The 27,456-nt window shown below is 46.0% G+C and overlaps 1 protein-coding gene across 5 annotated transcripts in view; it reads left to right on the top strand.

The window, feature by feature from the left end:
* LOC137619466 (zinc finger protein 501-like) overlaps positions 1-27,456 on the top strand; it is a 572,135-nt gene that overhangs the window by 487,219 nt on the left and 57,460 nt on the right. For 3 of the 5 annotated variants that reach the window (XM_068349521.1, XM_068349522.1, XM_068349520.1), the window contains one exon: positions 6,794-9,470. The exons of the other annotated variants lie outside the window; for them this stretch is intronic. In XM_068349521.1, the coding sequence (XP_068205622.1) occupies positions 7,006-8,247 (1,242 nt within the window). In that variant the 5' untranslated portion in view covers positions 6,794-7,005 and the 3' untranslated portion in view covers positions 8,248-9,470. Of the gene's footprint in view, positions 1-6,793; positions 9,471-27,456 lie in introns of those variants that run through there. 5 annotated transcript variants of the gene reach the window in all.

Genomic DNA, 27,456 nt, shown 5'->3' with positions numbered 1-27,456 from the left:
TCTTAAGACTCTTTTCCTGGTATGCTTAGCCTCGGCTAAAAGAGTCAGTGAGATTCATGCCTTCAGCAAGAACATCGGATATCGTCGGAAAAAGCCACTTGTTCGCTGCAACTTGGTTTTTCTAGCCAAAAATGAGCTGCCTTCTCGGCCTTGGCCTAAATCTTTCGATATTCCCAGCTTATCGGAGATCGTAGGCAATGAACTAGAAAGAGTCTTATGCCCTGTTAGAGCTCTTAAGTTCTATTTAAAGCGTACTAAACCTTTACGAGGCCAATCTGAAGCTTTATGGTGTTCAGTTAAGAAACCATCCTTGCCTATGTCAAAGAATGCTTGGTCAGACTTTATCAGATTGTTAATACGAGAAGCTCATTCACATCTGAGTGAGGAAGACCGAACTTTGCTTAAGGTGAAGACGCACGAAGTTAGAGCTGTAACAACTTCCGTGGCCTTTAAGCAAAATATATCTCTGCAAAGTATAATGGACGCAACCTATTGGAGAAGCAAGTCAGTGTTCGCATCATTTTACTTGAAAGATGTCCAGTCTCTTCACGAGAACTGCTACACACTGGGACCATTCGTAGCAGCGAGTGCAGTAGTGGGTGAGGGCTCAACCACTACAATTCCCTAATTCCTTATCCTTTTAATCTGTCTCTTGAAATGTTGTTTTTTATGGGTTGTCCGGAAGGCTATGAAGTTTTTCGCATCCTGGTTGATTTGGCGGGTGGTCAAAGTCATTTCTTGAGAGCGCCTAGATTAGGGGTTTGATGAGGTCCTGTTGTATGGGTTGCAACCCTTGATACTTCAGCTCCTAGGGGTCGATCAGCATCCTAAGAGGATCGCGAGGCTCCGTAAGGAAGACGTACTTAAAAGGCAGAGTAATTGTTCAAGTCGACTTCCTTACCAGGTACCTATTTATTTTGTTTTTGTTATTTTGATAACTTCTTAAATGAAATAAAAAACCCTTAGCTCATAAAATGTAAACATATATTACTGGTCTCTACCCACCATCCTGGGTGTGAATCAGCTATATATTCACCGGCTAAGTTAAATATTTAAAAATGATATTTTAATTATAAAATAAATTTTTGAATATACTTACCCGGTGAATATATAAATTAAATGACCCTCCCTTCCTCCCCAATAGAGACGCAGTGGGACGAGGAGAAAATTGAGTCTTTGTTCACATAAGAGCTGGGTATCTGGTCGACAGATGGCGCTGTTGGGCACACCCGCAACCTGTGTAGCGATCGCTGGCGAGTTTTTTCCGTAGAGTTTGTCTGTCGAGCAACAGAGTTGCAGCTATATATTCACCGGGTAAGTATATTCAAAAATTTATTTTATAATTAAAATATCATATTTAAGAATAAATTCTACAGGTTTCAGTATTAATGTGAGTTTAGAAAATTGAATATCTGATGTTATTAATTAAGTTTACAGTATATTAATTGTATTTGGTACAGAGCAGTAATCATGTCCAGAGGCTGTCATGGTTTGTTTTTGGACATTCAATTTGTTTGGGCTCATAGCTCACCCTAATGTTAACTGTACTAAGTGCAATCATTTTGGTTTAATTTCGGGTCAAGTTTGTTGTCGGTGTTAGCATATGGAAAATAGAAGACTGAAGGATTAAAAGCAATATTTTTTTATGTAACTTTCGAGAAATATATATTTGTTCCATCACTTTATACAAACCTTCGCTATTTATAGGGATATTACTTTCGGTGAGGCTGGAAAATGAGCCATAAGACTTTTATTGAGGGTTAACTAGCCATTCCGCTAGTTAGTGGGGGTAGGGGGTGGGGGGGGGGTTTGCTTGCTACTGCTCCCTCTCACACACCGGTGATTTAGCTCACTTTGGTTTTGGGTCATTGTCGTTCTTCATCCTCACCAAGTTATATTTTGAACTGCCATTAATGGTTTTTGTTTGTTCTCTCTCTTTAATAGTATGTGTTTTTGTTGACTTTACCACCATGTGCACCTGCCCTGGACTTGAAGGCTGGCGGTTCCTTCATGTCGGCCGTGGTCACCGCCCTCCACACCCTTTGTGCCACCTGGAGAGGTCAATGGTGTGATTGTGGTAATAAGTGTAATGAGTGTCGGGAGTGAGCTGGCTCCCAGTGGGAAAGGTTTGGGCGACGGCGGAAGAAGTCAAAGCGGGATATTTTTCTTTCCAAGGTTTCTTTGAAGGGAAAAAACGCAAGACCTCTTCTTCTGCCTCCTGACCTTCCTCCGAAGCTCCTACTCGTTCGGACTCATCCGAGCGACTGTGGAGCAGTTGCGTAGACCCTTCAATTTGTGGCCAACCCTGGTCCTTGAGAGATGGCGGCCCCACTTCTTCCCCTGGGTGAGGCCTTGTCTACATCTTCTGTGTTACAGGTGTGGTCATCCTTGGGGCTCCTAGGTATGTCCTCCAAGGACTCCTTGCTGCAACTTATCCTCCGCGTTGCGAGTGTGCAGCCAACATTGACTTCGGAGGAGGATCCTCTAATTCCTGTCGACGTTTTGGTGTCAGAGGCGTCTTCTGTGGCCGCTGCCGATATATCTGCCCCTCCAGACGCTCAGGCTATTGCTGACGACTACGTTTCCCCTGTTCTGTCCATCCTTCGAAGGTAAATTAAGTCCATCGTCTATCTCCTGTGAGTTGTTCTTCCCCTCGGTGGAGTTCTCTCATAGAGACTCCTCTTCGGAGAACTGCTGATCTAGGTGACCTTACTGATCCCACGTCTCAGCGCTCGCCCTCCGCTTCACCTGAGAGGTTGTCCTTGACCATCGGTGAAAAGGTGCCTCTTCAGCTCTTGAGCCTTGTCTTTGCAGTCGTCCCCCGCAGAGGAGCCTCCGCTTTAGTGGTCTTTTGGCCCTTAACCTTCGCCCATTCCTGGTCATTATCCTGACGAAGCTGCCGCTAGTCCTCGTCCGTCGACTTCTGTGGATCGTTTGCGATCCCTATTAGTGGATGTTTGCCCTTTCAAAGGGCACTTCCCTGGTCCAGTTCGACCTTTCTGCCAACCTGCCGTCATCCTTCCTGTCTCCTGTACATCATCCGGATGTTCTTCCAAAGCGTTCACCTGCACACCAACACTCTCCAGCTCACCAGGGCCCTGCAGTGCACCAGTGTTCTCCAACAGTATGTCAGCGCCAGCCTGTATTCCAACACTTTCCAGATCGTCTTCGCTCTCCACCAATGTGAAGTTCGCTTGGCCACCAGCCTTTTCTTGCTCGTCCTCAGCACCCTCCAACGCACCAGCGATCTATCGATCTCCGGCGCTTTCAGCGTAGCACCTCCGCTCCATAAAGCAGCGCTCGCCAGCCAACCTACACTAGCCAGTGCAACTGCACTCTCCAACTCCAGCTCTACAGCGCTCAACAAGACATCAGTTCTTCCATGCGCAGTGTCAGTCCCCAGCTCTCCTGCACGAAAGTACTTTCCAAACCAATAGCGCTCTCCTGCGTGCCAGCGCTCTCCTGCGTGCCAGCGCTCTCCTGCTCGCCAGCGCTCTCCTGCTCTACAGCGCTCTCCTGCTCGCCAGCATTCTCCTGCTCGCCAGCGCTCTCCTGCCTGCCAGCGCTCTCCTGCTCGCCAGCGCTCTCCTGCTCGCCAGCGCTCTCCTGCGTGCCAGTGCTCTCCTGCGTGCCAGTGCTCTCCTGCACACTCACTGGAAACTGCACACCAGCATAATCCTGCGCAGGGCTTACTGCGCCCTAGCGCTATCCCACGCACCAGCACTCTTCTGCACACAAGCTCTCTCTGGCCCACCAGTGCTCGCCAATGCGCCAGCACTCTCCGGCGCACTTTGCCATGGCCATGAGCAGGCTCTACAATCTCCTATGTTTATTGAACATCAAATCGACAGTTGACCATCGCCTCATTCTCATCCCGGCAAACACATTACAGTGATACCGGCGGGGAAAGGGGAAGGGGTCTTCACAGAAGGGGTCAGGATCCTGAAGCTGCCTTCCTCGAAGGTGAACCCATCAACAGCAGAGACTCTTCAGAGGGAACGTTCGGTCCCTTTCCCTTCAGGGGTCTTATTGACAGTGCGTCATAAGTCAGCAGCCATGGTTCAGTGCTCTGGTCAGAGTAGTGGTGCAAGCCTTCAAGCCTTCTCTGTCTGCCAGCTCTTCGGAGCAACCTTACAGCTCCAGCAGACGTATTGTACTGTAACGAACCATGGCTTCTTGTTCTCCCCTGTAGTGGAAGGGAGGAGTCTCAGATGCGGTCACTTCCCTAAGGGTAAACCTGACTCCTGTCAGGCCATCAAGGGCTGCTTTTCTTGCATCTTCCACCGGACACTCTCCTACCTCACCTCTGCCGAGAGAGTCCCGTGAAGGAGGGGCTTCCTCACTTCCACTATCGGAGGAAGTTTACCCTCACACAGAGATTTCTCCACCACTGATGGAAGTCAGAAGGGACATGATCGTCCGGCCTTTGATGCTTGAGTCCTACCTCCTTCCTCGGAAGGAACCTAAGGACTCTAAGACTCTTCCAAAGTCCTCTTCAAGGACCTCTAATTGTACAGATGCAGCCAGTCACTCTGTGGTTGTTGTTGTGGAAGGGATATCTCTTCTCTCGATGCCACCATTCCAGCAATAGCAGAGTTCCTCGTGTATTTGCATGAAGAAATGCGCCTGTCAGTCTTAGCGGTAAAAGGCTATCGCTCAGCCTCAAGCCTCACCCTTAGACTGAATGGAATGGACATTTCTTCATCGCTAGAACTTTCCTTACTCATACGGAGTTATGAACTTACCTGTCCTCAGTCTGAAGTGAGACCTCCCCCATGGAACGTGGTTCGAGTGCTCAGGTCTCTAAAGAGACCTCCCTATAAACCATTATCGCCACCTAACTTGGAAGACAGTGTTCCTGCTAGCTTTGGCTTCGTCCAAGCGAGTCAGTGAACTTCATGATCTCTCATTCGACATCGCTCATTCAAGGGGATGGGGAGAGGTAACATTCAGCTTTGTACCTGAGTTTTTTGCTAAGACTCAGAACCCAGGAGTAGCGGATTCTCGATTTGACTCCTCCCAGATTTCAAGTCTTGTTTTGTAACAGATGACCCTGATCATCTCTAACTCTGCCCAGTGAGGAGTTTGAGGCTGTACCTTAAGAGAACAGCCGCAAGCTGTCCCCGTGTGCCTGCACTCTTCGTCAGCTCAGGAAGGACCAAGAGGAGGGTCGCCAAGAATACCATCTCAGCATGGATTTGCAAGGTCATAGACCATGCACTGAATCCAAACCCTCCTCCTTCCCGTCGCCTCGGAGCTCATGATGTCAGGGACGTAGGTACGTCCCTGGCATTTAAGAGGAACTTCTCAATAACAGGTTCTTTCGGCTGGGGTGTGGAAACGTCAGAACACTTTCACAGCCCACTGGCTGCAAGAAGTGACCCACAGGAGGCTCGATACGTTTTCTATTGGCCCTGTGGTGGCTGCACAATGACTGGTATAAAACCTCAAGCTCCTTATTGGACAAGTATCAGAAGGTTGAGGACAGTATCCGGTTTTAGTCAGAGTGAATGAAGTGGTTTGACTGGCTCTTATTCTTTTCTTCATTGTCCTCTCTCCTGGGGAAAACAGCATCCTTGGGTCTGTGCATAAGATGACCTCAGCAGGTAAACCATGCTCCCTTGTGTACCTAGTATTAAGCTTACGCTGTTTTGTCTCTATACCCTGGCGAGTTGATATTGGGAAAGTCTTGGGTACAATAGTTTTTACTACAAAAGACTCTGAATAACTTTTACATGGATGGTCACATTTGTAAATATTTCAACATACAGCTTGCATAGGGCATGTTATGACCAGGGCACCACCTGCCTTGAGTGTTGGGGGTGGTCTGCCTCACAGTGGAAGTGCTTTGGACGTAGGTGCAAGAAGTCTAAGAGAGATTCTTTGTCTTGAGGGTGTTCCTTGAAGTCGAAGAAACTTCGGGCTTCTTCATTCCACCCTCCCCCCCCGCCTCCTGTCCAATCTCTTCCCGAATCTCCTCCTGCTCGATCAGTCTCCTGGGGAACGGTCAAGCATAAGCATAGTCCATTTAACATCAGATCAATTTTGGGGTTTAAGGGACGAAACTATTTCCCCTGGAAAAGCGGTTCTATACAACGAGTTTATCAAGTCAAATAGGCAGTTTTTTTTTACGCTGATGTCAGATGAAAGGTCATTCTTCTTCCAGACCCTCTCAGCCTAAAATTGCAGAATTCCGGGTCCATCTTCACAGGGATGGAGGGTATCTGTAGGTCTTAAGAAGGCACTGGACAGCAGAAAGGCAACCAGGAAAAACAACTTACCAAGTGAGTAATGTTACTTTGCCATAACAGTAGAACCAAAGCAAAATGCAGAGGGAGAGATATGGAAGAGTTTGTGGTAAATGTTCGTGTCTGTGCAAGATTACTATAAAGCCTTTTGCTGTTCATAATTCTGGAGGAAGGCTCAGAGGTGCATAGCAGTATTAGCAAGACAATTTTGATGGTAACTGGAGAGGAGGTACAGTAAAGGAAATAAGACAATGGATGAAACGTCTTTGTCTTTTTGAAGAGCAAGGGGAAAACTATTTAAAGAATAAAACCAATAATGTTACAGGAGACACTGTGGATTATAGAATCTACAGAGGATATGAGATTTTTAGATGCCTGAAATGTGTAACAAGAACAGATAGAACACAGATCAAAGACTGTGATTTGTATGTTTAGGAAAAATGCAAATTACATATCTTTATGAATTTATTTAATTTTTAGAAAACTCCATTATTTTTATTGAGTTTTGCTCTTCTCCAATTGATTTTAGTTTTCTATTATTTCAGACTTTTCATCCCAGAGGAAGGAATCATCCACCTCTTGCCGCTAAAGCTTGTAAGCTACTGAAGGTCTATGCAAGAGACGTAAGACGGAAAAAGAAAGGGTCTTGTCGGAAGTTTTTGTTGTACAGTATGATGTCTGAGAATAGGAAGTTTAGTCTTAATTTCCTCTTTGAAGTCTGTTGAAAATATTATTAAGGGGTGTTTCATCTTGTGATATGGAGAGGATGATGAATTCTGAACCACCTTTTGAATTTTCAATGAAAAGTGAAATTGAAGATCTATTTTCACCTGCAGTCGATCCAGAAAATAATAATACGTCTGGCAGTGTTGCTCTCTTTAATGATGGCGCTCTTTTCTTGGATCCAAAAATGGAAGTCAAAGTAGAGCCAGAAATATTTGATTCTAGCGAAAGCGACTTGAAAAATTCTTACGAGTACGATGCATCAGTGAGTGGAAATGGTTCAGGAAATTGGAAAGGGGATGTCGATGATGAAGAAAGTGTAGACACTTACTTAGGGACAGCTGTGAAAGAGGATAAAGGAAAAGAAAAGGGAAGACTTTCATGTGTAATCAGTGGAAGAGAATTATTACAGAAAGATGTTTTGAATCAAGAGGTGAATCAAATAAATGAGAAGCAGATAAAAAAAATGATCTTTGGTAATGTTAACTCCAATGCTCTAGCTAGGAAGCGATGCACATGCAGTGAATGTGGGAAAACGTTTTCTAATAAATTTAATCTAACAGTGCATTTAAGAATTCACACGGGAGAGAGGCCATACAAATGCAATGTCTGTCGCAAAACATTTACCCTGAAACAAAGTCTCACTGAACATTCAAGAGTTCACACAGGAGAGAAGCCATACAAATGTAATGTTTGTAGCAAAACATTCACTAGAAAACCAAATCTCACTGAACATTTAAGAATTCACACGGGAGAGAGGCCATACAAATGTAATGTCTGTAGCAAAACATTCTCTAGAAAACCAAATCTCACTGAACATTTAAGAATTCACATGGGAGAGAAGCCATACAAATGTAATGTCTGTAGCAAAACATTTTCTACGAAATACAGTCTCACTGTCCATTTAAGAGTTCACACGGGAGAGAAGCCATACAAATGTAATGTCTGTAGCAAAACATTTACCCTGAAACAAAGATTCTCTGTACATTTAAGAGTTCACACGGGAGAGAAGCCATACAAATGTAATGTCTGTAGCAAAACATTTAGTATACCATCAAATCTCACTGCACATATAAGAATTCACACAGGAGAGAAGCCATACAATTGCGTTGTCTGTAGCAAAACATTTATTCAAAAACATAGTCTCACTAGACATTTAAGACTTCACACGGGAGAGAAGCCATTCAAATGCAATGTCTGTAGCAAATTCTTTACTTATAAAAACTATCTCACTAAACATAAGAAATCACATGAGAGATCTATTCCAGTGTCATGAATGTGGCAAAACATATAATTTAAAACAGAGACTCGATAAACATTAAAAAACCCACATGGAAGAAAAACCATTCATGCGTACGGACTGTGGTAAAGCATTTTGCGCTGAAAGTTTCCTCAAGAATTATCATAGAAGGAGGTGCTATAAAATCTGATATTGTGATCTGGAATAAAGGAGAAAAAACAGCAAAGATTATAGATGTGAGAGTTCTTACCCCTTCGCACGATTGCCCAGGCCGTTAGCCTCAGAGTCGACGAGGTGATATGGTGCCTCCAAAGAGCTCATGTGAAGCACAGAGTAGCCCCCCAGGTCAGGCACTAGCCAGTTAGTTTTTTGGACTTGCACCCACCTAACGGTGAGTCTTCACTGTAAATATCATTAGGGTTTGTATGTTGTGCAGTAATAAATGACAAATTTGGAAAAAATTTGCATTTTCCATATGTATACAATCCCGGAGCTCTTAACACACACTGGTCCCGCCATCACCTTCCCCCAGGAAGTCCTGCCGCAATTGCAAAGAGATGTTCAGTTACAAGTGGTGGTGTGAGCAGAGTGGTTGGTCCAACTCTCGCTCTCCCTTCGCAAAGTAGCCAAAAGTTTTACAGCTAGTTCCAGCTGTTGCCAAAATGCATCTCCAGTGTAAAAAGCTCCAGGTTTGTATAGTTAGGAAAAATAGAAATTATTTTCAAATATGTCATTTTAGCATAATTATTACTATTAGAAGCTGGCAGAAGCAAATAGCTACTAGCCCAAGGGACCAAATAGTTGACAGTCTGGTGCAGTGAAGAAATAGGAATGTAAAGAATAAATTATATAAAAGAAAAATGAGTTTATTTTAAGATAGATGATAAAGTTTAATAAATAAGCATTATAAAAACCAGGAAATGAAACATCGTCAACAGAAAAACATTTGTACTAAGTTTGAACTTGTAAATATCTGCAGGGGCAGTAGTTGATTGGCTTGGTCACAGCCTAAATAAAGCTTAGAAAATAATATACAGCATTAAGCCTTTTGAAACAATGTTGGTGACTTAGTCTCTTTTTGAAAGTAATACTGGATGATTCTACCTGCTTCTTGTACTGTAGTGAAGTTATGAATGTTAGCAGGAAGGAAGAATCAAAATCCAGTCTACTTGTACTGGAATGTGAAGCCATGCAATTATTTACAAAGTACTATGGTATGGTGATAGCTTCATTTTGGGGGTTTGAATATATGTATACTAATAAGGTAGAAAAGTATCATTATTTTTCAATATTAATCTTACCCGATAATCATGTAGCTGTCAACTCCGTTGCCCGACAGAATTCTACGGACGGGATACGCCAGCGATCGCTATACAAGAGGGGGGTGTACTCACCAGCGCCATCTGTGGTCAGGTACTCCAGTACTTCTTGACAACACCACCTCAATTTTTCCTCTGTCGTGCTTCCGGCAAGACCTACAGCCTTGACTGTTCTCTGATTCAAGATGTCCGACCATTCTCAAGCTCCTCCCCAAAGACGATGTAGGACTTGTATTAGGCGTCTTCCGAAGGCCTCGGTTGATCCTCACACCGTTTGTTCCGACTGTAGGGGAAAATCCTGTCAGTTGGAAGATCGATGTGAGGAATGTGCCGGACTTTCGGAACTTGATTTTATTCGATTCCTCAAGTATACGACTAAGTTAGAGAGAGAGAGAGTTAGGAGGAGTTCGGCTCGCTCTTTACTTTATTCCTCCCCCCATGATCCTCAACCTTTTCCTCCCCCTGTAGTGGCTACCCCCGAACCTATTATTAGTGCTCAGCCTGATATGTCGGATGTTTTACGTGCCATTCAGGCTTTAGGTGATAAGGTGGAGTCGGTAGTGAGTGACCACAAGTTTCTCTTGGCAGATGTCAAGGAACTTAAAGTGAAAAGTGCAGTGGGAAGTGGTAGTGCCAGTGCTGTGCCTAGTGTCAGTGTCAGTGTTGCGCATGAGGATACTTCTGTGCGTGCCAGTCGTCCTCCCAGTCCGGGACCTCTTGCAAGCTCCCAAGCCCAGGGGAGAAGCAATGTCGAAGGGCAAAAGGGTTCGGCAGGCCTTGATCGGCGCACAGTAGTATCCTCAGTGGTTGCGGGCGTATCTTATGGAGATCGTCACTTCCACTCTCAGACGATTGAGCCCTTTATTTCCTCGTCTGCAGAAGATGTTTCCGGGAGGAAACGCTGGACCCAGGTCTCAAGGCCTCTTAAGCGTAAGGTCCAGACCGCGCGAGTCCAACAGCCCGGGTGTAGCCACTGGGCTAGCTCGGACTCGCCGCAGTCATCGGATGGCTGCACGCCTCCTAAGAGAGGTAAAGCTTTGCCTCAACAGACCTCAACTTCTGTTAAAGCTATGCCTCAACAGACCTCAACTTCTGTTGATCCCAAGTTGGCTATGCTGCAGACTATGCAGTCGCAGCTTGCGGTGTTGATGCAGGAGTTTCAGGCAGAGAAGGTTATCACACCTCCTCCTGCGAGCGCTCCCCCACCTCTGCGCAGTCCAGCCTGCCAGACGTATGAGGTTGAGGTTCCTCAAGCTACTTCCATGCGTGAGCTGCCGCTTTGGGAGTTGCCAGATACCAGCGCTGTGCAGCAACCTCCACTTTCCTTGAGGCAGGAGCCTCTTGCCACGCGGCAACCTCCTCAACACTTGGTGCAGGAGCCTTATGCTTTGCAGCAACCTCCTCTACCCTTGAGGCAGGAGCCTCTTGCGTTGCAACCATCCTCGAGGCAGCAACCTCTTGCGGTGCGACAACCTCCACCATCCTTGAGGCAGCAACCTCAACTCTTGCAGCAGCCACCTCCACTTTCCTCGAGGCGAGAACCTCAACTCTCGAGGCAAGCACCTCAACTCTTGAGGCTAGAACCTCAACTCGTGGGACAAGAGCCTCTCTCTGCGCAGCCACCTCAACCCTTGAGGCAAGCGCAACCCTTGAGGCAGGAACCTCATGCTATGAGACAGCCACCTCAACGCATGCAGCAACCACTTTCTTCTCAGCTTAAGCCGCTTCCTATTCAACTTGAACCGCAGATTATGCAGCATGAGCCTCATGCTTTACAGCATTCGCCTCTCACCACGCTTGCTCCTCAGACCCCCGCAGAACCTCCTTCATCCCAGCCTCAAGACTTTGTCATTGCCAGCCCTCATCCTCTTCAGCAGACTCTTGAGGATGAATCCGCTAGTGCGCATGCACCCGTTCTTCAGGATTCAGCCATTCAGCATACTGCTTTATCGTTACCTCTCGCTTCTCAACACTCAGGTGATGAGGTTTCTGAGGATGAAGCGGCTCACCTGGATGATCCTTCATCTGATGTGGAGGAACCCAAGTCATTGCCACCCTCCATTGACTTTCGCAAGGTCCTTACTCTTTTCAGAGAGTTATACCCTGAACATTTTGTTTCTGCTACCCCTCGTTCTCCTCCATCCGAGTTCTCTCTAGGCATGCAACCTGTTAAGTCTGCCTACACTAAGCTTGTCTTCGCCAGATCGTCAAAGAGAGCTTTGAGAATGTTAGGGGATTGGTTGCAGTCCAAGCAGCAACTGGGAAAGACGTCTTTTATGTTTCCGCCTCCTAAGCTGGCTTCTAAGGCGGGCGTCTGGTATGCCACGGGAGAGGAACCAGGCTTGGGGGTCCCTGCCTCTGCCCAGGCTGACTTCTCAAGTTTGGTTGACTCTCCACGAAGGTCGGCTATGAGACGCTCTAAGGTCTGCTGGACCTTTTCTGACCTGGACCACTTCTTAAAGGGAGTCTTTCGCGCCTTTGAAATTTTGAATTTCCTCGACTGGTGCCTGGGGGCCTTGAGCAAGAAGACTGCCCCTTCTGACAAAGACTCGGCCATGCTGATTATGTCCTGTATGGACAAAGCAATTCGCGATGGTTCCGGCGAACTTGCCTCTATGTTTGTATCGGGAGTCCTCAAGAAAAGGGAACAACTTTGCTCCTTCCTTTCCACTGGTATCACCTCTTGCCAAAGGTCACAGTTACTTTTTGCTCCCCTGTCTAAGTTCCTGTTTCCTGAGGATCTTATCAAGGAAATGTCTGCGGCTCTTATACAGAAGGATACGCATGACCTCGTGGCCTCTTCAGCACGGAAGGCTAAGGTTGCACCTTCAGTTCCAAGAACTTACCGCACCCCAGTGGCTGATACTCCTGCTACCAGATTTATTCCGCCCTTTCGTGGCAGAGCCCCCAGCCGAGGAAGTACCCGCCCAGACGGTCACAGGGGCAGGTCCAAGAAAGGTACCAAGTCTTCGAAAAACAAACATTGACTCTCCTCCTCTCCAGACAGCCGTAGGAGCCAGACTCAAGACCTTCTGGCAAGCTTGGGAAAGAAGAGGTGCAGACGCCCAGTCTGTCAAGTGGCTAAGGGAGGGTTACAGGATCCCATTCTGCCGCAATCCCCCTCTGACCACTTCTCCCATCAACCTCTCTCCCAACTACAAGGAAAAGGACAAGAGGCTAGCGTTACATCAAGAAGTGTCGCTCCTGTTACAGAAGGAGGCAGTGGTGATAGTCCGGGATCATCAATCCCCGGGCTTTTACAACCGTCTCTTCCTGGTGGCCAAGAAGACAGGAGGTTGGAGACCGGTGCTGGACGTCAGTGCGCTCAATGCTTATGTCACCAAGCAGACGTTCACTATGGAGACGACGAAGTCGGTCCTAGCAGCGGTCAGGCAGGAGGACTGGATGGTCTCGTTGGATCTGAAAGACGCCTACTTTCACGTCCCCATTCATCCAGACTCCCAACCTTTTCTGAGATTCGTTTTTGGAAAGGTTGTGTACCAATTCCAAGCCCTGTGTTTTGGCCTAAGCACAGCACCTATGGTGTTTACGCGACTGATGAGGAATATTGCCAAATTCCTCCACTTGGCGGACATCAGAGCCTCCCTTTATTTAGACGACTGGCTTTTAAGAGCCCCCACAAGTCGTCGCTGTCTGGAGAGTCTCAGATGGACTTTGGACTTGACCAAGGAACTGGGTCTTTTGGTCAACTTAGAGAAGTCCCAGCTTATTCCTTCCCAAACCATCGTTTACCTGGGAATGGAGATTCGGAGTCAAGCTTTTCGGGCTTTTCCGTCGGCCCCAAGAATCAACCAAGCCCTAGAGTGCATCCTGAGCATGCTGAAGAGGAACAGATGCTCGGTGAGACAGTGGATGAGTCTAACAGGGACCCTGTCATCGTTAGCCCTGTTCACCGAGTTAGGGAGACTCCACCTCCGCCCCCTTCAATACCATCTAGCAGCTCACTGGGACAAGAATATGACGCTCGAAGCGGTCTCTATTCCTGTTACCAAAGAGATGAAGACCACTCTCATGTGGTGGAAGAGCAACATCCTTCTCAAGGAGGGTCTCTCGTTAGCTGTTCAGACCCCCAATCTTCATCTCTATTCGGACGCATCAGACTCGGGCTGGGGCGCGACCTTGGACGGACAGGAATGCTCGGGAACATAGAACAAGGAACAGGAAACGCTTCACATCAATTGCAAGGAGTTGTTGGCAGTACATCTGGCCTTAATGAACTTCAAGTCCCTCCTGCTAAGCAAGGTGGTGGAGGTGAACTCCGACAACACCACAGCCTTGGCGTACATCTCCAAGCAGGGAGGGACTCATTCGAGGAAGCTGTACGAGATAGCAAGGGACCTCCTCATTTGGTCAAGAAGTCGAAACCTCACGCTGGTAACGAGATTCATTCAAGGCAATATGAATGTCTCGGCAGATCGCCTCAGCAGGAAGGGTCAAGTCATCCCCACAGAATGGACCCTTCACAAGAACGTGTGCAACAGGCTTTGGGCCTTGTGGGGTCAGCCAACGATAGATCTGTTCGCTACCTCAATGACCAAGAGGCTCCCATTGTACTGTTCCCCAATCCCAGACCCGGCAGCAGTTCACGTGGATGCTTTTCTGCTGGATTGGTCCCACCTCGATCTATATGCATTCCCGCCGTTCAAGATCATCAACAGAGTTATTCAGAAGTTCGTCTCTCACGAAGGGACACGGCTGACGTTGGTTGCTCCCCTTTGGCCTGCAAGAGAATGGTTCACAGAGGTACTGCAATGGCTGGTCGACGTTCCCAGGACTCTCCCTCTAAGAGTGGACCTTCTACGTCAACCTCACGTAAAGAAGGTACACCCAAGCCTCCACGCTCTTCGTCTGACTGCCTTCAGACTATCGAAAGACTCTCTAGAGCTAGAGGCTTTTCGAAGGAGGCAGCCAGAGCGATTGCTAGAGCAAGGAGGATATCCACTCGCAGAGTCTATCAATCCAAGTGGGAAGTCTTCCGAAGCTGGTGCAGAGCCAATGCAGTTTCCTCTACCAGTACCTCTGTAACCCAAGTTGCTGACTTCCTGTTGCATCTTAGGAATGTTAGATCTCTTTCGGCTCCTACGATAAAAGGGTACAGAAGTATGTTGGCAACAGTTTTCCGCCACAGAGGCTTGGATCTTTCCTCCAACAAAGATCTACAGGACATCCTTAAGTCTTTCGAGACCTCTAAAGAACGTCGCTTGTCCACTCCAGGCTGGAATCTAGACGTAGTCTTAAGGTTCCTTATGTCTCCTAGATTTGAACCTCTCCAGTCAGCCTCTTTCAAAGACCTTACTCTCAAAACTCTTTTCCTCGTCTGCCTTGCAACAGCCAAAAGAGTTAGTGAGGTTCACGCCTTCAGCAGGAACATAGGATTCACATCCGAAACAGCTACATGTTCCTTACAGCTCGGGTTTTTGGCAAAAAATGAACTTCCTTCACGTCCTTGGCCTAGGTCGTTCGAAATTCCTAGCCTTTCCAACATGGTGGGTAACGAGCTAGAGAGAGTTCTTTGCCCTGTCAGAGCTCTAAAGTACTATCTTAAAAGGTCAAAACCTATACGAGGACAATCAGAGGCCTTATGGTGTGCCATTAAGAAACCTTCGATGCCTATGTCCAAGAACGCAGTTTCGTATTACATAAGGCTTCTGATTAGAGAAGCTCATTCTCACATGAAGGATGAAGACCTTGCTTTGCTGAAGGTAAGGACACACGAAGTGAGAGCTGTGGCTACTTCGTTGGCCTTCAAACAGAACCGTTCTCTGCAGAGTATTATGGATGCAACCTATTGGAGGAGCAAGTCAGTGTTTGCATCATTCTATCTCAAAGATGTCCAGTCTCTTTACGAGAACTGCTACACCCTGGGACCATTCGTAGCAGCGAGTGCAGTAGTAGGTGAGGGCTCAGCCACTACATTCCCTTAATCCCATAACCTTTTTTAACCTTTCTCTTGAATGCTTTTATTGTTGTTTTTGGGTTGTTACGGTAGGCTAAGAAGCCTTCCGCATCCTAGTTGATTTGGCGGGTGGTCAATTCTTTCTTGAGAAGCGCCTAGGTTAGAGGTTGTGTAGAGGTCCTTTAGTATGGGTTGCAACCCTTTATACTTCAGCACCTTAGAGTTGTTCAGCCTCCTAAGAGGAACGCTGCGCTCAGTAAGGAAGACGAACTTATTAAAGGCAGAGTAATGGTTCAAGTCGACTTCCTTACCAGGTACTTATAATTTCATTGTTATTTTGAATAACTGATAATATGAAATACGGGATACTTAGCTTCTTGATTAACATGTACACTGGTTTTCACCCACCCCCCTGGGTGTGAATCAGCTACATGATTATCGGGTAAGATTAATATTGAAAAATGTTATTTTCATTAGTAAAATAAATTTTTGAATATACTTACCCGATAATCATGATTTAATTGACCCACCCTTCCTCCCCATAGAGAACCAGTGGACCGAGGAAAAAATTGAGGTGGTGTTGTCAAGAAGTACTGGAGTACCTGACCACAGATGGCGCTGGTGAGTACACCCCCCTCTTGTATAGCGATCGCTGGCGTATCCCGTCCGTAGAATTCTGTCGGGCAACGGAGTTGACAGCTACATGATTATCGGGTAAGTATATTCAAAAATTTATTTTACTAATGAAAATAACATTTTTTAAGAATTTTGTGATTTTCTTGATGTAATCTCTTTTAAGGTCTTAGTGATTAGTTTAGGTTTTATAAGTTTCATTGGATTGTCCTTGAGAGGAGAATCTTCATTAAAATATCTAAATACTGTATTTGGTTTCTCTTTCAATTCCACAATTGCTCTTCTCAAACATTTCAGTCTGTATTGGTCTCTCTGGAGAGAGAGTTTCTCGTCAAATAATTTTACAGCATTCTAAGTACAGTACTGTATTCAGGTTTCACAAGAATGGAGTTAAGATTTAAAGATATTTTGCTGAGTAATATTCCAAGTCCCAGGGCTGGGTCTTCTGGGTAAAATCCATAACCCAATTTATTTAAGAATGAATTCTACAGGTTTCAGTATTAATGTGAGTTTAGAAAATTGAATATCTGATGTTATTAATTAAGTTTACAGTATATTAATTGTACTTGGTACAGAGCAGTAATCATGTCCAGAGGCTGTCATGGTTTGTTTTTGGACATTCAATTTTTTTTGGCTCATAGCTCACCCTAACGTTAACTGTACTAAGTGCAATCATTTGGGTTTAATTTCGGGTCAAGTTTGTTTTGGTGTTTGCATATGGGAAGGATTAAAAGCAATATTTTTTATGTAACTTTCAAGAAATGTTCGTATTTTCCATCACTTTATACAAACTTTCGCTATTAATAAGGATATTTCTTTCGGCGAGGCTGGAAAATGAGCCATAAGACTTTTATCGAGGGTTAACTAGCCATTCCGCTAGTTAGTGGGGGTAGGGGGTGGGTGGGTTAGCTCGCTACCGCTCCCTCTCACACACCAGTGATTTAGGTCACTTTGGTTTTGGCTCGTTGTCATTCTTCATGCATCACCAAGTTATACTTTGGACTGCCATTAATGGTTTTTATCTGTTCTTTCTCTTTAATAGTATGTGTTTGTGTTGACTTTTGCCACCATGCGTACCTGCCCTGGACTTGAAGGCTGGCCCTGCGGTACCTTCATGTCGGCCGTGGACACCAACCTCCACACCCTTTGTCCCACCTGGAGAGTTCAATGGTGTGATTGTGGTAGTGAGTGTAATGAGTGTCGGGAGTTGTCTGCCTACCAGTGGGAAAGGTTTGGGCAACGGCGGAAGAAGTAGTCAAAGCGGGATATTTCTCTTTCCAAGATTTCTTTGAAGGGAAAAAAACACAAGACTTCTTCTGCCTCCTGACCTTCCTCCGAAGCTCCTACTCGTTCGGACTCTTCCGAGAGACTGTGGAGCAGTAGCGTAGACCCTTCAATTTGTGGCCAACCCTGGTCCTTGAGAGATGGTGTCGTTTCCCCTAGAGAAGCGGCCCCACTTCTTCCCCCGGGTGAGGCCTTGTCTACATTTTTTGTGTTACAGGTGTGGTCATCCTTGGGGCTCCTGGGTCTGCCCTCCAAGGACTCCTTGCTGCAACTTATCCTCCGCGTTGCGAGTGTGCAACCATCATTGACTTTGGAGGAGGATCCTCTAATTCCTGTCGACGTTTTGGTGTCAGAGGCGTCTTCTGTGGCCGCTGCCGACGTATCTGCCCCTCCAGACTCTCTGGCTATTGCTGACGACTACGTTTCCCCTGTTCTGTCCATCTTTCGAGGGGAAATTAAGTCAATCGTCTGTCTCCTGTGAGTGGTTCTTCCCCTCGGTGGAGTTCTCTCTTAGAGACTCTTCTTCGGAGAACTGCTGATCTAGGTGACCTTACTGATCCCACGTCTCAGCGCTCGCCCTCCGCTTCACCTGAGAGGTTGCCCTTGACCATCGGTGAAAAGGTGCCTCTTCAGCTCTTTAGCCTTGTCTTTGCAGCCTCCCCCACAGAGGAGCCTCCGCTTTAGTGGTCTTCTGGCCTTCAATCTTTGCCCATTCCTGGTCATTATCCTGACGAAGCTGCTGCTAGTCCTCGGCCGTCGACTTCATGGATCGTTTGCGATCCCTATTAGTAGATGTTCACCCTTCCAAAGGGCAGATCCTTGCTCCAGTTCGACCTTTTAGCCAACCTGCCGTCATCCTTCCTGTCTCCTGTACATCATCCGGATGTTCTTCCAAAGCATTCAGCTGCACACCAACACTCTCCAGCTCACCAGGGCCCTGCAGTGCACCAGTGTTCTCCAACAGTATGTCAGTGCCAGACTGTATTCCAATGCTTTCCAGATCGTCTTCGCTCTCCACCAATGTGAAGTTCACTTGGCCACCAGCCTTTTCTTGCTTGTCCTCAGCACCTTCCAACACACCAGCGATCTATCGATCTCCGGCGCTTTCAGCGTAGCACCTCCGCTCCAAAGAGCAGCGCTCGCCAGCCAACCTACACTCGCCAGTGCAACTGCACTCTCCAACTCAAGCTCTACAGCGCTCAACAAGACATCAGTTCTCCCATGCGCAGTCTCAGTCCCCAGCTCTCCTGCACGAAAGTACTTTCCAAACCAATAGCGCTCTCCTGCGTGCCAGCACTCTCCTGCTCGCCAGCGCTCTCCTGCGTGCCAGGGCTCTCCTGCGCGCCAGTGCTCTCCTGCGCGCCAGTGCTCTCCTGCGTGCCAGTGCTCTCCTGCACATTCACTGGAAACTGCACACCAGCATAATCCTGCGCAGGGCTTACTGCGCCCCAGCGCTATCCCACGCACCAGCACTCTTCTGCACACAAGCTCTCTCTGGCCCACCAGTGCTCGCCAATGCGCCAGCGCTCACCGGAGCACTTGCGCCATGTCCATGAGCAGGCTCTACAATCTTCTATGTTTATTGATCATCAAATCAACAGGTGACATCGCCTCATTCCCATCCCCGCAAACACATTACAGTGATACCGGCGGGGAAAGGGGAAGGGGTCTTCACAGAAGGGTTCAGGATCCTGAAGCTGCCTTCCTCGAAGGTGAACCCATCAACAGCAGAGACTTCAGAGGGAACGTTCGGTCCCTTTCCCTTCAGGGGTCTTATTGACAGTGCGTCAGTAAGTCAGCAGCCGTGGTTCAGTGCTATGGTCAGAGTAGTGGTGCAAGCCTTCAAGCCTTCTCTGTCTGCCAGCTCTTCGGAGCAACCTTACAGCTCCAGCAGACATACTGTACTGTAACGAACCACAGCTTCTTGTTCTCCCCTGTAGAGGAAGGGAGGAGTCTCAGATGCAGTCACTTCCCTAAGGGTGAAGCTGACTCCTGTCAGGCCATCATGGCCTGCTTTTCCTGCATCTTCCACCGGACACTCTCTTACCTCACCTCTGCTGAGAGAGTCCCGTGAAGGAGGGGCTTCCTTACTTCCACCATCAGAGGAAGTTTACCCTCTCACAGAGATTTCTCCACCACTGATGGAAGTCAGAAGGGACATGATCGTCTGGCCTTTGATGCCTGAATCCTACCTCCTTCCTTGGAAGGAACCTAAGGACTCTAAGACTCTTCCAAAGTCCTCGTTAAGGACCTCTAATTGTACAGATGCAGCCAGTCACTCTGTGGTTGTTGTTGTGGAAGGGATATATCTTCTCTCGATGCCACCATTCCAGCAATAGCAGAGTTCCTTGTGTATTTGCATGAAGAAATGCGCCTGTCAGTCTTAGCGGTAAAAGGCTATCGCTCAGCCTCAAACCTCACCCTTAGACTGAATGGAATGGACATTTCTTCATCGCTAGAACTTTCCTTACTCATACGGAGTTATGAACTTACCTGTCCTCAGTCTGAAGTGAGACCTCCCCCATGGAACGTGGTTCGAGTTCTCAGGTCTCTAAAGAGACCTCCCTATAAACCATTATCGCCACCTAACTTGGAAGACAGTGTTCCTGCTAGCTTTGGCTTCGGCCAAGCGAGTCAGTGAACTTCATGATCTCTCATTCGACATCGCTCATTCAAGGGGATGGGGAGAGGTAACATTCAGCTTTGTACCTGAGTTTTTTGCTAAGACTCAGAACCCAGGAGTAGCGGATTCTCAATTTGACTCCTCCCAGATTTCAAGTCTTGTTCTGTAACAGATGACCCTGATCATCTCTAACTTTGCCCAGTGAGGAGTTTGAGGCTGTACCTTAAGAGAACAGCCGCAAGCTGTCCCCGTGTGCCTGCACTCTTCGTCAGCTCAGGAAGGACCAAGAGGAGGGTCGCCAAGAATACCATCTCAGCATGGATTTGCAAGGTCTTAGACCATGCACTGAATCCAAACCCTCCTCCTTCACGTCGCCTCGGAGCTCATGATGTCAGGGACGTAGCTACGTCCCTGGCATTTAAGAGGAAATTCTCAATAACAGGTTCTTCAGGCTGGGGTGTGGAAATTTCAGAACACTTTCACAGCCCACTGGCTGCAAGAAGTGACCCACAGGAGGCTCGATACGTTTTCTATTGGCCCTGTGGTGGCTGCACAATGACTGGTATAAAACCTCAAGCTCCTTATTGGACAAGTATCAGAAGGTTGAGGACACTGTATCCGGTTTTAGTCAGTAAGAATTCTTTCCTTCATCGTCCTCTCTCTTGGGGAAAGTAGCATCCTTGGTTTTCTGCATAAGCTGACCTCAAACCACAGCAGGTAAACCATGCTCCCTTGTGTACCTAGTATAAAGCTAATACTGTTGCGTCCCCATACCCTGGTGAGGTGGTATTGGGAGTCTTGGTTACAACAGTTTTCACTACAAAATAACTTTTACGTGGATGGTCACACTGCTAAATATCTCAACATATATCTTGCGTAGGGCGTTTTGTGACCGGGGCACCACTTGCCCTGAGTGTTGGGGGTGGTCTGCCTCACAGTGGAAGTGCTTCGGACATAGGTGCAAGAAGTCTAAGAGAGATTCTTTGTCTTGAGGGTGTTCCTCGAAGTCGAAGAAACATCGGAATTCTTCATTCCACCCCCCCCCCCCCCCCGTCATATCTCTTCCCGAATCTCCTGCTCGATCAGTCTCCTGGGGAACGGTCAAGCATAAGCATAGTCCATTTAACATCAGATCAATTTTGGGGTTTAAGGGACGAAACTATTTCTCCCGGAAAAGCGGTTCTATACAACGAGTTTATCAAGTCAAATAGGCAGTTTTTTTTTACGCTGATGTCGGATGAAAGGTCATTCTTCTTCCAGACCCTCTCAGCCTAAAATTGCAGAATTCCTGGTCCATCTTCACAGGGATGGAGGGTATCTGTAGGTCTTAAGAAGACACTGGACAGCACAAAGGCAACCAGAAAAAAACAACTTACCAAGTGAGTAATGTTACTTTGCCATAACAGTAGAACCAAAGCAAAAGGCAGAGGGAGAGATATGGAAGAGTTTGTGGTAAATGTTCGTGTCTGTGCAAGATTACTATAAAGCCTTTTGCTGTTCATAATTCTGGAGGAAGGCTCAGAGGTGCATAGCAGTATTAGCAAGACAATTTTGATGGTGGCTGGAGAGAAAGTACAGTAAAGGAAATAAGACAATGGATGAAACGTCTTTGTCTTTTTGAAGAGCAAGGGGAAAACTATTTAAAGAATAAAACCAATAATGTCACAGGAGATACTGTGGATTATAGAATCTACAGAGGATATGAGATTTTCAGATGCCTGAAATGTGTAACAAGAACAGATAGAACACAGATCAAAGACTGTGGTTTTTATGTTTAGGAAAAATGCAAATTACATAACTTTATGAATTTGTTTTATTTTTAGAAAACTCCATTATTTTTATTGAGTTTTGCTCTTCTCCAACTGATTTTAGTTTTCTATTATTTCATACTTTTCATCCCAGAGGAAGGAATCATCCACCTCTTGCCGCTAAAGCTTGTAAGCTACTGAAGGTCTATGCAAGAGACGTAAGACGGAAAAAGAAAGGGTCATGTCGGAAGTTTTTGTTGTACAGTATGATGTCTGAGAATAGGAAGTTTAGTCTTAATTTCCTCTTTGAAGTATGTTGAAAATATTATTAAGGGGTGTTTCATCATGTGATATGGAGAGGATGATGAATTCTGAACCACCTTTTGAATTTTCAATGAAAAGTGAAATTGAAGATCTATTTTCACCTGCAGTCGATCCAGAAAATAATGATATGTCTGGCAGTGTTGCTCTCTTTAATGATGGCACTCTTTTCTTGGATCCAAAAATGGTCAATGTAGAGCCAGAAATATTTGATTCTAGCGAAAGCGACTTGAAAAATTCTTACGAGTACGATGCATCAGTGAGTGGAAATGGTTCAGGAAATTGGAAATTGGATGTTGATGATGAGGAAAGTGTAGACACTTACTTAAGGACAGCTGTGAAAGAGGATGAAGGAAAAGAAAAGGGAAGACTTTCATGTGTAATCAGTGGAAGAGAATTATTACAGAAAGATGTTTTGAATCAAGAGGTGAATCAAATAAATGAGAAGCAGATAGAAAAAATGATCTTTGGTAATGTTAACTCCAATGCTCTAGCTAGAAAGCGATGCACATGCAGTGAATGTGGGAAAACGTTTTCTAATAAATTTAATCTAACAGTGCATTTAAGAATTCACATGGGAGAAAAGCCATACAAATGCGATGTCTGTCGCAAAACATTTACCCTGAAACAAAGTCTCACTGAACATTCAAGAGTTCACACGGGAGAGAAGCCATACAAATGTAATGTCTGTAGCAAAACATTCTCTAGAAAACCAAATCTCACTGAACATTTAAGAATTCACACGGGAGAGAAGCCATACAAATGTAATGTCTGTAGCAAAACATTTTCTTCGAAATACAGTCTCACTGTACATTTAAGAGTTCACACGGGAGAGATGCCATACAAATGTAATGTCTGTAGCAAAACATTTACCCTAAAACAAAGATTCTCTGTACATTTAAGACTTCACACGGGAGAGAAGCCATACAAATGTAATGTCTGTAGCAAAACATTTAGTATACCATCAAATCTCACTGCACATATAAGAATTCACACAGGAGAGAAGCCATACAATTGCGATGTCTGTAGCAAAACATTTATTCAAAAACATAGTCTCACTAGACATTTAAGACTTCACACGGGAGAGAAGCCATTCAAATGCAATGTCTGTAGCAAATTCTTTACTTATAAAAACTATCTCACTAAACATAAGAAATCACATGAGAGATCTATTCCAGTGTCATGAATGTGGCAAAACATATAATTTAAAACAGAGATTCGATAAACATTAAAGAACCCACATGGAAGAAAAACCATTCATGCGCACGGACTGTGGTAAAGCATTTTGCGCTGAAAGTTTCCTCAAGAATTATCACAGAAGGAGCTTCTATAAAATCTGATATTGTGATCTGGAATAAAGGAGAAAAAACAGCAAAGATTATAGATGTGAGAGTTCTTACCCCTTCGCACGATTGCCCAGGCCGTTAGCCTCAGAGTCGACGAGGTGATATGGTGCCTCCAAAGAGCTCATGTGAAGCACAGAGTAGCCCCCCAGGTCAGGCACTAGCCAGTTAGTTTTTTTGGACTTGCACCCACCTAATGATGAGTCTTCACTGTAAATATCATTAGGGTTTGTATGTTGTGCAGTAATAAATGACAAATTTGGAAAACATTTGCATTTTCCCTATTTATACAATCCCGGAGCTCTTAACACACACTGGTCCCGCCATCACCTTCCCCCAGGAAGTCCTGCCGCAATTGCAAAGAGATGTTCAGTTACAAGTGGTGGTGTGAGCAGAGTGGTTGGTCCAACTCTCGCTCTCCCTTCGCTAAGTAGCCAAAAGTTTTACAGCTAGTTCCAGCTGTTGCCAAAATGCATCTCCAGTGTAAAAAGCTCCAGGTTTGTATAGTTAGGAAAAATACAAATTATTTTCAAATATGTCATTTTAGCATAATTAACTGATTTTGAGCGAAGCGAAAAATCTATTTTTGGGTAAGATGGCCATGTCGTCCTGATGGAAGTTCCTTAAAGGCAGCTTCCTAGGGTATATTACAACTACGGCGATATTCCCAGAGAATTTACCTTAAGGTACCCAGAATTCTAACTCCTGGAGCCAGTATCCCTAAAAAGACCTTAGGGATATCGTAAATATCAGCGGACGTATTCTTGACACGCCACATAGCAATCTATACCCCGAATAGAGTTAACACTTCGTAGGGGTCAAATGGCAAGAAAACGAAAACGATAAGAAAGGGGGAGCCGTTCGTAAGGCATCTCTCCTCCCCGTTTCGCAAGCGTGCCCTGCGCCGCTCGCGGCGCCATCTGTATTCCTTGTAGCGATACACGAGGTGCTACAGATACTGTATGTAGGGAGGGGTCCTACAGCCCTTTTCTTTTTTTTTTTTTTTTTTTTTTTTTTGAAAAGGGACAGGGCGGGTCCATCAGGATGACATGGCCATCTTACCCAAAAATAGATTTTTCGCTTCGCTCAAAATCCGTTTTTTGGGCTCAAGCCATGTCGTCCTGATGGAAGTATACCAGAGCATTACTGTATCTGTGGATTCTCAATATGTGCCGTACTCCTCAGGAATGTTTCTTAGTCAACTCGACTGAAAGACCTAAGATGTTACCGTTATACATCTTTTCACTAATCATAAGCCATGAAAGCGCTTCCTGCCCCCTACAGGGAGGAGTCCTACTAGACTCTAGAAACGAACGAAGAGTACATATACCTATGTATTAATCACTCGCAAGCCAATACAATATAGTGGTCCCACTCTATATGAAGTAAAGCATAGTCCTTACGGAACTACAGCATCCAAGGGAAAAACCCCGACCAGCACCCTGGTCGAAGTAGAAATAGACAAAAAGGTTATATCTGTGTAGGATTAAACTTGCTGCCGCCACCGTCCTCAGAGAAGGGTGGAGCCCTTTATGCTAAGGAAAGTATAAACCAGTGCAACAAGGCTTGCATTAAGGAACAGGCTATTATAGATATCCCCGATTAATATACATAGGCTGAATGCTCAATAATTAAAATGAAATCAATATAGGTGAAGGAGACGCAAGGTTCCCGAGAACAAGTTTATTGATTAACAATAAATAGACATGGTTACCACAATTATATACATATGATAGGTGGATGACCAACAATTTACACAAGTACCGTAGTGCATGGATGTATGGTTATCTGAAAGAAAACAATCAGGTCACTTGTCTCATACCAAGGTATCAAAGTTAAACGTCCATGTTACTATCCACTGACAGTGTCAGAAACGCTCGGCACACCTGTCTGTACTTGTGCTACAATCACCATAACGCTGGAACAGTCATTGTGGGCTCCCAGAGCCTTCACTACTAGTTATAGCAACACATATAACTATACACTCACCCAAGAATCAAAGTCCCAATTAAATCCACTGTTCCTCGCAGAGTTAAACAGCAGGGTTAACGACGCAACCAACTGCTACCACAGACCTCTTTAGCTGCTCCACTTGCTTAGCATAGTGGCGAAAGAATACCCTGGAAGACTTCCAGCCAGTGTATGAACGAAGGTGTTCAAAATCCATAAAGTTAAAGAAGTTTAAGGATGAAGCAACTTTCCTCGGATCATGACCTGCGGGTGAACTGTCAGGATCCGCTCTGCGAATAAAATATGTAATTTTCGCCCTAAGTTGATTTAACGATAAATTCGAGCCCGATGTTTCTCCTCTGAATAGTTGGCCCCCATGGAAGTCTGAAGTTCTACGAAGATAGACCTTTAGGCATTCTACGGGACATAGAGATGCATCTTCTTTCAGAGGGCAGATTCTCCAGGGACCCCACCTGTTGGTGGGCAACTCGTTCTTAGCGAGAAACGTAGGGTCCGGAAACAGGTTCAGTTCTCCCCCATCCAGGAACTGAACCCGGCCCTCCTCTCTCGAGACGGCTACAATCTCACTAACTCTGGCCCCAGAAGCTAGGGCAAAAAGGAAGATCACTTTTTGAGTCAGGTCCTTCAGTGCACACTCCTCATTATCCAGTAATGAGGCAAAATGAAGGACTTTGTCCAAAGACCATGAAATAGGCTTTGGAGGAGCTGAAGGTCTAAGCCTAGCACAGGCCTTCGGGATCTTGTTAAAAATCTCGTTAGCGAGGTCTACCTGGAAGGCATATAGAATGGGTCTTGTCAGAGCTGACTTACATGTAGAAATCGTGTTAGCCGCCAGCCCCTGTCCGTGGAGGTGGATGAAGAAGGATAGGCAGAACTCCGTAGAGATCTCGTGCGGATTCTTGTCTTTGACAAAGGCTACCCATTTCTTCCATGCTGATTCGTACTGCATTCTAGTAGACTTGCACTTATATTCTTCCAGGAAGTCGATGCTATCTTTCGAGATTCCGAACCGTTTCTTCACCGCTAGGGAGAGAAAATCATGAGCTGCAGGGTCCGGGTTTTCTGTAATGAAGCGTAGACAGTCGACTTCTGGATTTGCTGGGACAGAACTGGGTCCGGGAGTGGTAGAAACTCTAGTCGTAGTTCCAGAGCTAGAGGGAACCATACACTGTTCGGCCACTTGTGGGCCACTATCGCTGCTACTCCCTTGAAGGATCTCAGTTTGTTGAGGACCCTCAACATCAGATTGTGAGGGGGAAACAGGTAGATCCTGGACCATCTGTTCCAATCGAGGGACATCGCATCTACTGCTTCCGCCAAGGGGTCCTCGTACGGGGACACATATCTCGGCAGCTTCTTGTTGTCCTTCGTCGCGAAGAGGTCTATCTGCAGTTCTGGGACTTGACTCGAGATGAAGGAGAATGATCCTGCGTCTAGGGACCATTCCGACTCTATCGGTGTAACCCTGAATAGAGCGTCCGCGGTCACATTCCGGACTCCTTGAAGGTGAACTGCTGACAGGTGCCACTTCTTCTTCTGCGCCAGTCGGAATATGGCTAACATTACCTGGTTGAGAGGTGGAGATCTCGATCCCCGCCGATTCAGACATTTCACTACCACCTCGCTGTCCAGTACCAACCTTACATGGATCGAGTGACGTGGGGATACTTTCTTCAGGGTAAGAAGCACTGCCATAGCTTCTAGAAAGTTTATGTGAAAAGTCCCAAATAGCTTGGACCAGGTCCCTTGCACTTTTTTCCGATGGGAGTGACCTCCCCACCCTACCTTTGAGGCGTCTGTGTGGATTGTCACTGACGTGGGGGGGGGGGGGGGTGGCTGAAGAGGTACTGACCTCTTTAGACGACTGGCTTGAGACCACGGTCTGAGAAGAGAACGTAGCCGAAGTGGGACCGGTCTCTTCAAGTCCCTTCGCTCTTTTGATGCAAAGGTTCTCCAAACTCCCGCTGCATCTTTTAGCTGTGCTCTTAGCACTGGGTCTGTTACTGATGCGAACTGAAGAGAGCCCAAAACCCTCTCTTGTTCGCGTCTTGATATCCTCTCGGAACCTAGAAGTCTCTTGACAGAC

This window comes from Palaemon carinicauda, chromosome 26, assembly GCF_036898095.1.
Source record: "Palaemon carinicauda isolate YSFRI2023 chromosome 26, ASM3689809v2, whole genome shotgun sequence".
Taxonomy (NCBI): domain Eukaryota; kingdom Metazoa; phylum Arthropoda; class Malacostraca; order Decapoda; family Palaemonidae; genus Palaemon; species Palaemon carinicauda.
Note: the sequence above shows the minus strand (reverse complement) of the source record. Positions and strands in the feature narration are given on the sequence as shown.